This window comes from Scyliorhinus canicula, chromosome 18 (assembly GCF_902713615.1).
Source record: "Scyliorhinus canicula chromosome 18, sScyCan1.1, whole genome shotgun sequence".
NCBI lineage: Eukaryota > Metazoa > Chordata > Chondrichthyes > Carcharhiniformes > Scyliorhinidae > Scyliorhinus > Scyliorhinus canicula.
In genome coordinates, this window is record NC_052163.1 from 99,265,079 (window position 1) to 99,278,630 (window position 13,552).

Here is a 13,552-nt window from a genome sequence, read left to right on the forward strand (position 1 = left end):
TCAACCCCTACTGGGCCTATTTACCTCATGATCTCAGTAAGGCGGTAAGTGTGCATCAGGGAACATTTTAGCAAATGCTCCTAAAGTTGCAGGCAAAGCCCCTAGCGTGCACTGCTCCATTACGTAACCCAGAGCAGAGACGTGCAGTTAGAAGGCCTGTCTGAGCACAGGTAAATTGTAAGGTTATAAAATCAAGTTTCTGGCATCTAGTTCAGGTCGTTTTTCAAATAGTGTTCCTCGGGTCTGTAAACTAAATCAAAGTCAACCTGAAAATGTATTTATTTTATTCTTTCAAGGGAGGCTGGATTCTCAAGTGGGAGACTGTGTTCCCGCTGGAACTGAATAGCACCCAATTCGAGTTCCTATTGGGGGCCACTGTTTGTTTTGCAATTCAGGACATGCAAATAAACCAGCACTCTGCCGGCGGGAATTGGAAGCAATTCACGGCCCATCAGTCGGTGAAATCACTGGGTCCGGAATCAGCACTAAAAAGCACGACAGCTGGAACTGGTTTTAGCGCTACACTCCCCTCACACTCATTGCAGCCAACCTGTCCCCTCCCACCCCAATTTCAGGAGTCCAAGGTGGACCCACTCTCAGTGCCAATGAGGAGAGGAGGGACACCCTATTCCCCAGGTTGGGCTGCAGACTCGAGCTCTCCTCCTGAACAGCGCCTGGGAAGAGGTGGCAGAGGCGGTCAGTGCTGCCAGCCTCACCAGGAGGAGACATCTTGTGATCCTGAAGGGTAAATGTCACTGGTGAGGCCTCTGCAGGTGTCCTTTGTTTGGGATGAGTCCTGCTAATCCCCTGCTTCCTCTGCAGTGGGGCAGCGCTTCTGAGGAGTGCCAACACCCAAACCGCTGCCCATCCCATTGATGATACGGCTAGAGTATGAGGGTTTCCAGCGGGCGGCCTGGGTGGGCCCCAACATCACCAGAGGCTCTCTGAACATTTACATGATACAGTGAGCAGTCAGCAGAGTGAGCAGCCAGGAGCCTGTAATTAGTACCGACAGGGAGCGTTTAAATCCACATACTGCAGCAATGGCAGTCTGAGCCAGGACACCCCGATCCAGAGGGGGACACCCTAAGTCCTGCTCTTCCCCTTGGCTCCAACCCCCACCCCCAGAAAGCCTGACAATTTTTGAGAGTTTTTTTAGCATCTCACTCCCCCTCTACAGCCGTGGTGCCCAGGCCCCGCTTGTAAATACTTGCATCAATTCAGCCCGCGAGACTTGTGCCTAAGAGGAGCAAAGCATCACGAAGCAGTGGAGCATGAGGTATCCAACCCACTACTGATTTTTAAATCCATGCAAATGATGGTTTTGCATGGCCGCCATCACCATGGGCCGCAGGCTGGACCCCTACAGGATTCTTCCTTCATCCTAACCCATTCTGCTCCCCACCACTGCCTCACATTCTCCACGTTCGCCACCCAATAATAATGTAGCAGGTTCAGCAACGCCAACCTCCCCCTCTGTCTCTGTATCAGAGACCTTTTAACCGTTGGTATCTTCCCTGCCTACACAAACTTGAGATAATCTATTCCAGTTTCCGGTAAAAGGTTTTTGGTATAAAATTTGGAAGCGTCTTGGACCCTCCCTGCCAGAGTCGGGTGCAGCGCGTCCCACCTCTTCAGATCGTCCCTAACCACCTCTACAGTGGTTAGCACTGCTGATTCACAGCACCAAGGGCCCAGGCTCAATTCCTGCCTTGGGTCACTGTCTGTGCGGAATCTGCACATTCCCCCGTGCCTGAGTGGGATTCCTCAGGGTGCTCCAGTTTCCTCCCACATGTCCCAAAAGACATGCTGTTAGGTGAATTGGACTTTTAAAATTCTCCCTCAGTGTACCCGAACAGGCGGAGTGTGGCGACTAGGGGGTTTTCACAGTACCTTCATTGCATTGTTAACGTAAGCCTACTTTTGACAGTAATAAAGATTATAAGGTTACCAGTTTTGTTAGATTCCACTTATGCAGTGTCGCCCACTCTCCCGTTATCTGAATCCCCAGATATTTAAACCTATCTCTGGCTACCTTAAATAGTAACCCCTCTAGGTTGGCTCGCTGACCCATCTCATTCACCGGGAACTCTTCACTTTTCCCTATGTTCAGTTTATATCTCGAGAATGCCCCAAACTTCCCCAACAGACCCATGATCCTCCCCATGCTCTCCAGCGGATCCAACACGTACAGTAACAGGTCATCCGCATATAGCGACACTAGATGCTCTCTATTCCTGGCAGGAAAAGACCCCCCGCCCCTCCCCCGCATTCCAACCCCCACTCTACCCGTATCTTCCATTACTCCAAAGTGCCATCTCCCAAAAATGTTCACTTCTCCCCCAGTTTGTGCTCCTTGATAAAATCATTAACCATTACTGCGGTCTCAATATAGTATTCCCGGCCCTTATAAGTCACCCATAGTTTCAACAGGTAGAGTACCCCTAACTTGATCCACTGTCGATACAGCACTGCCGTGGTCCTGTTGAACCTCGCACGCTGTTTTGTCAGTTCAGTTCCAATGTCCTGGTATATTCAGACCTTGTTCTCCTCCCATTCGCCGTTCCGCTTCTTCCAGGCCCACTGCAGGATCTTCTCTTTCTCCACTAATTTGTGGAGTCTTACGATCACCGTCCGTGGCAGCTCCACAGCTCTTGGCTTCTGCTTCAGAGACCTGTGCGCTCTGTCCACCTCGTCAAACCTGTGCCTTGTCAAACACCCCCTCTACCACCAGCCCTGCCAGCATCCTCGAGACGTACCTCATGACACTCGTGCCTTCCACTCTTTCAGGCAGGCGACTATTCGCAAATTCTGCCTTCTCAACCTATTTTCTTGCTCCTCCACCTTTGCTCTGAGCGTCTTGCCATGGTCTCCTAAGAGCCCCACTTCCTATGCCACCACTCGATTGCTGTGGTCAGACATCATCCTCTCCATCTCTTGAACCTGCGACCCCTGTACCTCCAGACACTATTCAACCCTTTCCATGGAGCCCTTCAGGGATGCCACAGCCCTTTCGATGGCTTTTGACCTGTCCTCCTGCATCTCCTTCGTCTGCTGATGGAACTCTTCCCTAATGAAGGCCATCAGCGTTCCATTTGGGGTTTTCCAACTTGCACTGACCCTTCCCCCTCTACCATCTTTCCAATAGCTGCTGTGCTACGCCACAGGTCTCTTCCAACTCCTTGGCCAGGTCTTTCACCTTCTGCTGGGTTTGGTAATCAGCAGACATACCACACTGGGGCAACTTCTCCGACCTCCAGCTACAATTTTCCGTCAAAGTTACTCTTGTTTTTGGGTAAAAAGACCTCTTCTCTGCCTTCAAGCAGGTACTGCCTTGTGTGCACCCACTCGCACCATGGCTGCCACCGGAAGTCCCCTAGTAGATACATAACTATGCTATAATCACTTTGTGAAGGTACCCACAATTTATCCTATGTTCTTTCATTGCCAAAGCATAACTTCTACGCCTTCGTATTCTATTCCTCTAGATGTAATGGTTGGTATTTCATTAACCTTTTTAAAAACAATTTTGTTTGTAAATTTAGAGTACCAATTTTTTTTCCAATTAAGGGGCAATTTAGCGTGGCCAATCCGCCTACCCTGCACATCGTTTTGGGTTTGGGGGTGAGACCCACGCAGACACTTGGAGAATGTGCAAACTCCACACGGACAGTGACCTGGGGCCGGAGGCAGTAGTGCTAGCCACCGTGCCGTCCTTTCCATTAACTTTTTTTGTTAAATTTAGAGTACTCGATTATTTATTTCCAATTAAGGGGCAATTTAGTGTGGCCAATCCACCTAACCTGCACATCTTTGGGTTGTGGGGGTGAAACACGCACAGTCATGAGGAGAATATGATTGGTGCAGTTCACGGTGAAGATATGGAATCAGCTAAGGGGGTATTTTAGGGTGGAAGGGATGTTGGTGCTAACGCCGCTGTGCGTGAATCATGGGTTTGAGCCAGGGGGGATGGATAGTGTATACAGGAGGTGGAGGGAAGTGGGGCTGGTCAATGAGAGGGATTTTTATTTGGAGGAAGGGTTCGCCGGTCTGGAGGAGCTAAGGGAGAGGGTAGAGCTGCCGAGGGGGTGTGAGTTCAGGTATCTACAGGTTAGGGACTTTGCTGCTTCCGGATGTGGAAGGGGAGGGAAGAATTGGGGATATATATAAGTGGCTGGGGAGCAGGGAGGCAAGCGGGTGGTAAAGATCAAGAAGTGGGAAGTGGAGTTGGGAATGGAGATCAATTGGGGAGTATGGAGTGAGGCACTGCGAAGGGTAAACGGGACCTCCTCTTGTGCAAGGATGAGCCTGATACAGTTTAAGGTGGTGCACAGGGTGCATATGACCCGGGTGAGAATGAGTGGGTTCTTTCAGGGGTAACAGATGAGTGTGAGAGGTGTGGGGAGGGGGGCAGCGAATCATGCGCACATGTTTTGGGGTTGTGAAAAATTGGGAAGATTCTGGGCAGGAGTGTTCGCGGTCTTAGCCAGGATAGTGGAGGAGGGAGTGGACCTGGACCCTTTGGTGGCGATATTTGGGGTTTCAGAGAAGTCTGAGCTCATGGAGAGGAGGAAGGCCGATGTCTTGGCCTTCGCCTCTCTGATTGCACGGCGATGAATTTTGCTGGTGTGGCGGTAGGCATCGCCACTGGGGGTAACAGCATGGTTGGGTGACCTGCATGACTTTCTGCGGTTAGAGAAGATAAAATATGAGTTAAGGGGCTCAGCAGGGGAGTTTGAGAAAAGGTGGGGGATGTTTGTGACCGTGTTTGAGGAACTGTTCGTTGCAGGCGGGTGGGGCGGTGGGTGATGCGGAGGGGGGGTGAAAAAGGAGAAAAATCTGTACAAACTGTATAGAAGATTGTTGGGAAGAATGTTTCCCGGGGTGTTTATTTGCTGTAACCTACTTTGATACAAGTTTGAATAAAATGCGTTTTTAAAAAAAAAAGAGAGAATATGCAAACTCCACACACAAAGTGACCCGGGGCCGGGATCGAACCTGGGTCCTCAGCACAGTAGAGAGCATGCTAACCACTGTGGCGCTATGCTGCCCTCCATTAAACTTTTTGATTCTGTGGCTTTCTATCTCGTCATACAAGTTAATAAATAGAGTGAATTGTTGTGGCCCAACACAGATCCTTGTTGAACACCACTAGTCACATTCTGCCAAATTGAGTATCTGCCCATTATTCATATTCTGTTTCCTGCTGTTTAGCCAATTTCCTAACCAGGTCAATAATTTGTCTTGAGTTCTATGAACTTTAACTTAGGCTAACAACCTTTGGTGAGAGACTGTCGCAAATACCTTCAGAAAATCCATAGAAATAAACCAAAGACATTTCCTCCTCCTCTGGTCAAAAATTGTGTCCTTTTAGTCATTAACAGATTCGCCCAGTTTAAGAACTAGGAGCAGGAGTAGGCCACCTGGCCCCTTGAGCCTGCTCCACCGTTCAATGAGATCATGGCTGATCTTTTGTGGACTCAGCGCCACTTTCCGGCCCGAACACCATAACCCTTAATCCCTTTATTCTTCAAAAAACTATCTATCTTTACCTTAAAACCATTTAATGAAGAAGCCTCAACTGCTTCACGAAGCAAGGAATTCCATAGATTCACAATTCTTTGGGTGAAGAAGTTCCTCCTAACCTCAGTCCTAAATCTACTTCCCCTTATTTTGAGGCTATGCCCCCTAGTTCTGCTTTCACCCGCCAGTGGAAACAACCTGCCCGCATCTGTCCTATCTATTCCCTTCATAATTTTATATGTTTCTATAAGATCCCCCCTCATCCTTCTAAATTCCAACGAATACAGTCCCAGTCTACTCAACCTCTCCTCGTAATCCAACTCCTTCAGCTCTGGGATTAACCTAGTGAATCTCCTCTGCACACCCTCCAGTACTAGTACGTCCTTTCTCAAGTAGGGAGACCAAAACTGAGCAAAATACTCCAGGTGTGGCCTCACTAACACCTTATACAATTGCAGCATAACCTCCCTAGTCTTAAACTCCATCCCTCTAGCAATGAAAGACAAAATTCCATTTGCCTTCTTAATCACCTATTGCACCTGTAAACCAACTTTCTGTGACTCATGCACGAGCACCCCCAGGTCTCTCTGCATAGCAGCATGCTTTAATATTTTATCATTTAAATAATAATCCCGTTTGCTGTTATTCCTACCAAAATGGATAACCTCACATTTGTCAACATTGTATTCCATCTGCCAGACCCTAGCCCATTCACTTAACCTATCCAAATCCTGTCTGTTTTTATATTCTGAGCAAGTTTACTCTCATACTCTATCTTACTCTTCTTTATAGCTTTTTTAGTAGCTTTCTGTTGCCCCCTAAAGATTTCCCAGTCCTCTAGTCTCCCACCAATCTTTGCCACTTTGTATGCTTTTTCCTTCAATTTGATACTCTCCATTATTTCCTTAGATATCCACGGTCGATTTTCCCTCTTTCTACCGTCCTTCCTTTTTGTTGGTATAAACCTTTGCTGAGCACTGTGAAAAATCGCTTGGAAGGTTCTCCACTGTTCCTAAACTGTTTCACCATAAAGTCTTTGCTCCCAGTCTACCGTAGCTAGTTCTTCTCTCATCCCATTTTAATCTCCTTTGTTTAAACACAAAACACTAGTATTTGATTTTACCTTCTCACCCTCCATTTGTATTTTAAATTCCACCATGTTGTGATCGCTCCATCCGAGAGGATCCCTAACTATGAGATCATGAATCAATCCTGTCTCATTACACAGGACAAGATCTAGGACCACTTGTTCCCTCGTAGGTTCAATTACATACTGTTCTAGGAAACTATCGCGGATACATTCTATAAACTCCTCCTTAAGGTTGCCTTGACCGACCTGGTTAAACCAATCGACATGTAGATTAAAATCCCCCATGATAACTGCTGTACCATTTCTACATGCATCAGCTATTTCTTTGTTTATTGCCTGCCCCACCATAACGTTACTATTTGGTGGCCGATAGACTACACCTATCGGTGACTTTTCCGCCTTACTATTCCTGATTTCCACCCAAATGGATTCAACCTTATCCTCCATAGCACCGATGTCATCCCTTACTATTGCCTGGATGTCATCCTTAAATAACAGAGCTACACCACCTCCCTTACCATCCACTCTGTCCTTCGAATAGTTTGATACCCTCGGATATTTAACTCCCAGTCGTAACCATCCTTTAACCGTGTTTCAGTAATGGCCACTAAATCATAGTCATTCACGATGGTTTGCACCAGCAACTCATTTACTTTATTCCGAATACTACGAGCATTCAGGTAAAGTGCACTTATGTTGGTTTTTGTACCTCTGTTTTGAATCTTAACATCTCCAGTTTTATTCCTTTTAGTATTACTGGGCCTATTCACTGGGCTCCCCTTAGTCTCTGTACTTTGTACTGTCGCCCTTTTTGATTTTTGACTATGTCTTCTCTGCCTTGCACTTTCCCCCTTACTTCCTTTTGCTTCTGTCCCTGTTTTACTACCTTCCAACTTCCTGCATCGGTTCCCATCCCCCTGCCACATTAGTTTAAACCCTCCCCAACAGCTCTAGCAAACACCCCCATTAGGACATCGGTTCCAGTCCTGCCCAGGTGCAGACCGTCCGGTTTGTACTGGTCCCACCTCCCCCAGAACCGGTCCCAATGCCCCAGGAATTTGAATCCCTCCCTCTTGCACCATCTCTTGAGCCACGCATTCATCCTATCTATCCTGACATTCCTACTCTGACTAGCTCGTGGCACTGGTAGCAATCCTGAGATTACTACCTTTGAGGTCCTACTTTGTAGTTTAACTGCTAACTCCCTGAATTCAGCTTGTAGGACCACATCCCGTTTTTAACCTATATCGTTGGTGCCTATGTGCACCACGACAGCTGGCTGTTCACCCCCCCCCCCCCAAGAATGTCCTGTAGCCGCTCCGAGACATCCTTGACCCTTGCACCAGGGAGGCAACATACCATCCTGGAGTCTCGATTGCGTCCACAGAACCGCCTGTCTATTCCCCTTACGATCGAGTCCCCTATCACTATAGCCGTGCCATTTTTCTTCCTGCCCTGTTGCGCAGCAGAGCCAGCCACGGTGCCATGAACCTTGCTGCTGCTGCCTTCCCCTGGTGAGCCTTCTCCCTCAACAGTATCCGAAGCGGTATATCTGTTTTGCAGGGAGTGACCGCAGGGGACACCTGCACTGCCTTCCTAGTCTTGCTCTTTCTTTTGGTCACCCATTTTCTATCTCCCTCAGTAACCTTCACCTGCGGTGTGACCAACTCGCTAAACGTGCTATCCACGACCTCCTCAGCATCGCGGATGCTCCAAAGTGAGTCCATCCGCAGCTCCAGAGCCGTCAAGCGGTCTAACAGGAGCTGCAACTGAACACACTTCTTGCACGTGAAAGAGCCAGGGACAGTGGACGTGTCCCTAAGCTCCCACATCGCACACGAGGAGCATGACACGGGTCTGGGATCTCCTGCCATGTCTTAAACCTTAAGTAAACTTTTACAACTACAATTTCAAAAAATGAAAGAAAAATAAATAAATTAGACAATGAAAAGAAAAACTACTTACCAGTCACTTACCAGGGTTAAAACGCACCTCCTCCCCACCCAGCTCTGAATTCCCAAACTCACTCTTGGTTGTGCCTCACTCTGGCTGTGTCTCCTCTGGCTCACTGGGAGAACTCACCCAGGGTATCAGATGCTCCCTGGTTCTCTCCCTGCAGATTAAAAGTTACAGGCCAGTTTACTGTGGACAGTCTCTGCCTCACCCCATTGAAGGCAGCATTCTCTAAATCTCGAATCTTAGTAGAAGTTTCTCATTTCTCCTTTTCAAATACTGTTTTAAAAAACATTTAAGAGTGCCCAATTCTTTTTTTCCCCAATCAAGGGGCAATTTAGCATGGCCAATACACTACCCTGCACACCCTTTTGGTTTGTGGGGGTGAGACCCACGCAGACACAGGGAGAACGTGCAAACTCCACACGGACAGGGGGCCAGGATCAAACCGTGGTCCTCGGTGCTGTGAGGCAACAGTGCTAATCACTGCGCCACCGTGCTGCCCATCAAACACTATGTTGAACTTGATCGTATATGTTCACTATTAGATAAATGTTGATGCGCTGTTAGACTGTAAACTAAATCTGGCTCATTCCTCATAACTAAATCTAATATTTTTAGGTCATGGGTATATTACTACAGAAAACTACCCTGAACACACTCAAGAAATTCACAACCTTTGTGACATGTTTGCTCCCTTATCCCAATCTATACGAAAGTTGAAACCACTCTGACTTTGCTGCATGCTTGTCGAATCTCAGCATTTATACAATCCACTACTTCACAGATGCGTCTGTGAAGTTGTGCTTGTGCACAACTCTCCCATCAGTCTTGAATCCTTTACTGTCTTAATTCTGACCATAAAGTCTCCATTGCCTGCTTACCTCTCTAATAAGAGTAATTTTCTCCCTGATCACTAAAGTGGCACTCTTCCTCCTCTGTCATTTTTCCTATCTTTCCTATGTGCGTCATTACTTGCCATATTTAGTCCAGAGGTCTTGCAGCCATGTTTTGGGAATGGCTGCCATGTCATGCCTTTTAAGTTGAATTTGTGCCTGCAATTTTGTTCCTTGTAGTGCTGAAGAATGTTACAGAGAGGGGAGGGATGAGGCCATGGATGGATTTGAAAACGGGGATGAGAATTTTAAAATCAAGGCATTGGCGGATTGGGAAGCAACATGGTTCAGCAAGCACAGGATAACGGTGAATGAAACTTGGTGCGAGTTTAGATGCTGAAGCGGAGTTATGGATGAGCATGTATTTATGAAGAGTGGAAGAAGGGAAGACGACCAAAAGAGTATTGCGCGAGTCGGTCCAGAAGTAACAGACATTGGGGGATTCAGCTGCAGATGAGCTGAATCCGGTTCAGTGATAGGTGATGTTACTGAGGTGGAAGTCGACAGTCTTAGTAATGGAGTGGATAAGAGGTTGGAAGTTTATCATGATGTCAAACGCAACACTAAGGTCTGGCTTGGCTTTAAAGGAGCTGGAGAGAGGGATGGAAACCGCAGTTGGAAGTGGAGTTTATGGTGGGAGCAAAGACAGTGGCTTTGGTCTTCCCAGTATTTATTTGAAGGAAATTTCTCCTCATCCGAATTGTATGTTGGACAAACAGTATGATAAATCAGAGACAGGAAGTTGCCAGATTAAACTCTGTGGAATTAGCTGATGTCAGTTGGAGCAGCACCTGGGATATTAATGGTTCACTGCAGCAGTTTTCCCTTATTGCTATACAATGACTCTGGAGAAGTGTGGTTGTTACACTTGGTTACACTGATTTTCACAGTTCAGTTGTTTGCTGACACTCCTTCTGTAGGCTCACGTGGAGGACAGCCATTTTTGCAAAGTAGTAGATGGTATATTGTTTCTGGATTAAAACATTTTTGCCCACCCTGAGTGAGTGAGTTTCTGTCATAATTAACATTGAGGATATGATTCATTTTAATTGTACTGTGATCTTACTATACTTTTTTTAAAAATTGGTAATATTTTAATATAAATATTATTTTTAAATAATGTGCAATCCCATGCTTTTGATTCACTAAAAATAATTCTGACACCATTTTGCCCAGTCTGTTTATCCTGCACCCAGAATTATCTGTTTTCTCTCTCAGTCTCTCTTGCAGCTCCAGGACCTGACATCCTCTGACCTGTGCACACCTTCAGATGTGCCTCTGCAAGGATTTAGCAATAGAATCGCCATGGTGATGCGTGGGAACTGTACCTTCTATGAGAAAGTGCGACTTGCTCAGATCAATGGAGCCAAAGGCCTGCTCATCGTCAGCAGGCAGAGCCTGGTAAGAAACGTCGGACAGTGACATTGCTCTGCTTTAACTGATTGTGCCTTTAGTGACTGCACCACTGCACCTCCTGTTACCTGAAGTTATATTGAAGCCTGAATGTAGCTACTGCTCCTGGTTAACTGTACTTTGTTATGTCAATGACTGTAACAAAGATAGCTTATTCACAATGAGAAGTAGAAAAGCTCCACTCTCTTCCTCGGGGGTGCTAACCCTAATTGCAATGCCTCTGTGGTTGCTTAATTCATGTAGCAATTTGTTAGGATTGCTAAGACTGATAGCAGTGTCCTCATTCCTAGTTCAGCACTAGGGTTACAACTGTCAGTTGAGGTTTTTTTTTTTTAAATTTAGAGTACCCAATTCATTTTTTTCAATTAAGGGGCAATTTTGCGTGGCCAATCCACCTACCCTGTACATCTTTGGGTTGTTAGGGTGAAACCCACGAAAACACGGAGAGAATGTCCAAACTCCACACGGACAGTGACCCAGGGCCAGGATCGAACCCGAGTCCTCGGAGCCGTGAGGCAGCAGTGCTAACCAAATGTCAGTTGAGTTAGCAAAGGATGTTGCTTTTTAATTTGCTGCTTCAATGTAACCAGTTTCAGTGGAATTAAGCATCACTGAATTGCCTTGGAATGAACATTTCAATCAAGTGAATTTCGATTTTAAAATGAGAACTGCATATACTGCATGAATCCAGTGTCTGCAGCTATATGTTACTATCCACTGTCTTGGGTGAGAGCATGTAGGCAGTGTTCCCCTTCGTGGGAAAGAGCAAAACTGGAGGCCATCAGTAGAAGATAGTTACCAAGAATCAAATAAGAAATTCAGAAGAAACTTCTTTATCCAGATAATGATGTGAATGTGGGTTGTGCTGCCACAGGGTGTTGTTGAGAGAAGATGCACATAAGAAGATAAGCATATGAGGGCGATGGGAATAAAGATTATGCTGATGTTGGATGAATGTTAGGAGGCTCAAGTGGAATATAAATGGTGACATGGATTCGTTGGACTCAACGGCTTGTTTCTGTGCTGGATAGTCCAACTAATTCAATGTAATTTACACAGCAGTTTCATTCCACAGTGGGATCCAATTTTACAGACTTGCTGTAAAACCAAGTCTCACAGCTGTTGTGATAACCCTGCTCCGTTAGTTGCTCCTCTGGAGGTGAATCAGAGATATCTTTTTTTTTTTAAATAATTTTTATTCAAATTTTTGCATAATATCAACAACAAAAAGACAGATTTTTTTTTTTTTACAAAGAACAGAAAGAACAGTCCTCCCCTGCGCATACACAACGGAAGAGATAAACTAACACCCATCATTCCCCCAAAACATCTGCCCGTCCCTTCAATAGACAGGACAGCCCCCCCCCCCCCCCCCCCCCCCCCCCCCCCCCCCCGCGTATCTCAGAAGAGGAAATGAATTAATGCCCGACATTGGCACAGAACAACTATGCCCGTCCCTTTAGTACAAAATAACAAAACATCCCCCTCCCTCCCTAACCCCCGGGTTGCTGCTGGCCTGTTTCTATCGTTCTGCCAGGAAGTCCAGGAATGGCTGCCACCTCCTGAAAAACCCCTGCACTGATCCCCTTAGGGCAAATTTCACCTTCTCTAGCTTGAGAAACCCTGCCATGTCGTTGATCCAGGCCTCCACTCTTGAGGGCCTCGCATCCTTCCACTGAAGAAGAATCCTCCGCCGGGCTACCAGGGACGCAAAGGCCAGAACACCGGCCTCTTTCGCCTCCTGCACTCCCGGCTCCTCCGCCACCCCAAATACTGCGAGCCCCTAGCCCAGATTGACCCTGGATCCTACCACCCTCGACAACGTCCCTGCCATGCCCTTCCAAAATTCCCTCAATGCTGGACATGCCCAGAACATATGGGCATGATTTGCTGGGCTCCCAAAGCACCTAATGCCCCTGTCCTCACTCCCAAAGAACCGGCTAATCCTTGTCCCGGTCATGTGAGCCCGATGCAGCACCTTAAACTGTATGAGGCCAAGCCTCGCACAAGAAGAGGAGGAGTTCACCCTCCCCAGGGCGTCCGCCCACGTCCCCTCCTCAATCTCCTCACCCAGCTCCTCCTCCCATTTACCCTTCAACTCCTCAACCGAGGCCTCGTCCATCTCCTGCATCACTTGGTACGCCACCGAGATCCTCCCCTCCCCAACCCACACCCCCGAGTGCACCCTGTCCTGGACCCCACACGGCGGCGGCAGAGGAAACCCCGCCACCTGCCACCTGACAAACGCCCTCACCTGCATGTACCGAAAGGCGTTCCCCGGGTGGAGCCCGAACTTCCTCTCCGGCTCACCCAGGCTCGCAAATTTCGCGTCTATAAACAGGTCCCCCAGCCTCCTGATACCTGCCCTGTGCCAACTCAGGAACCCGCCATCAATTCTCCCCGGAACAAACCGGTGGTTCCCCCGTATCGGGGATCCCATCGAGGCCCCCACCTCCCCCTGTGCCGCCTTCATTGCCCCCAAATTTTGAGGGTAACCACCACCACCGGGCACGTGGTATACCTCGTTGGAGGGAATGGCAGCGGCGCCATCACCAGCGCCTCCAGGCTCGTGTCCACACAGGACGCCATCTCCATCCTCTTCCATGCTGCCCCCTCCCCCTCCATCACCCACTTGCGCACCATCGCTACATTGGCAGCCCAATAGTACCCACAGAGG

The 13,552-nt window shown here is 47.7% G+C and overlaps 1 protein-coding gene across 1 annotated transcript in view; it reads left to right on the top strand.

Annotated features, from left to right (window-relative positions):
- Positions 1-5: 5 nt before the first annotated feature.
- The window catches only part of sppl2 (signal peptide peptidase-like 2), a gene marked incomplete at its 5' end in the record, with an annotated part of 52,578 nt that continues 39,031 nt past the window's right edge, over positions 6-13,552 (top strand). Inside the window, 2 exons of the mRNA XM_038776564.1 lie at positions 6-44; positions 10,681-10,863. Coding sequence (XP_038632492.1) covers positions 6-44; positions 10,681-10,863 — 222 coding nt within the window. The remainder of the gene's footprint in view (positions 45-10,680; positions 10,864-13,552) is intronic.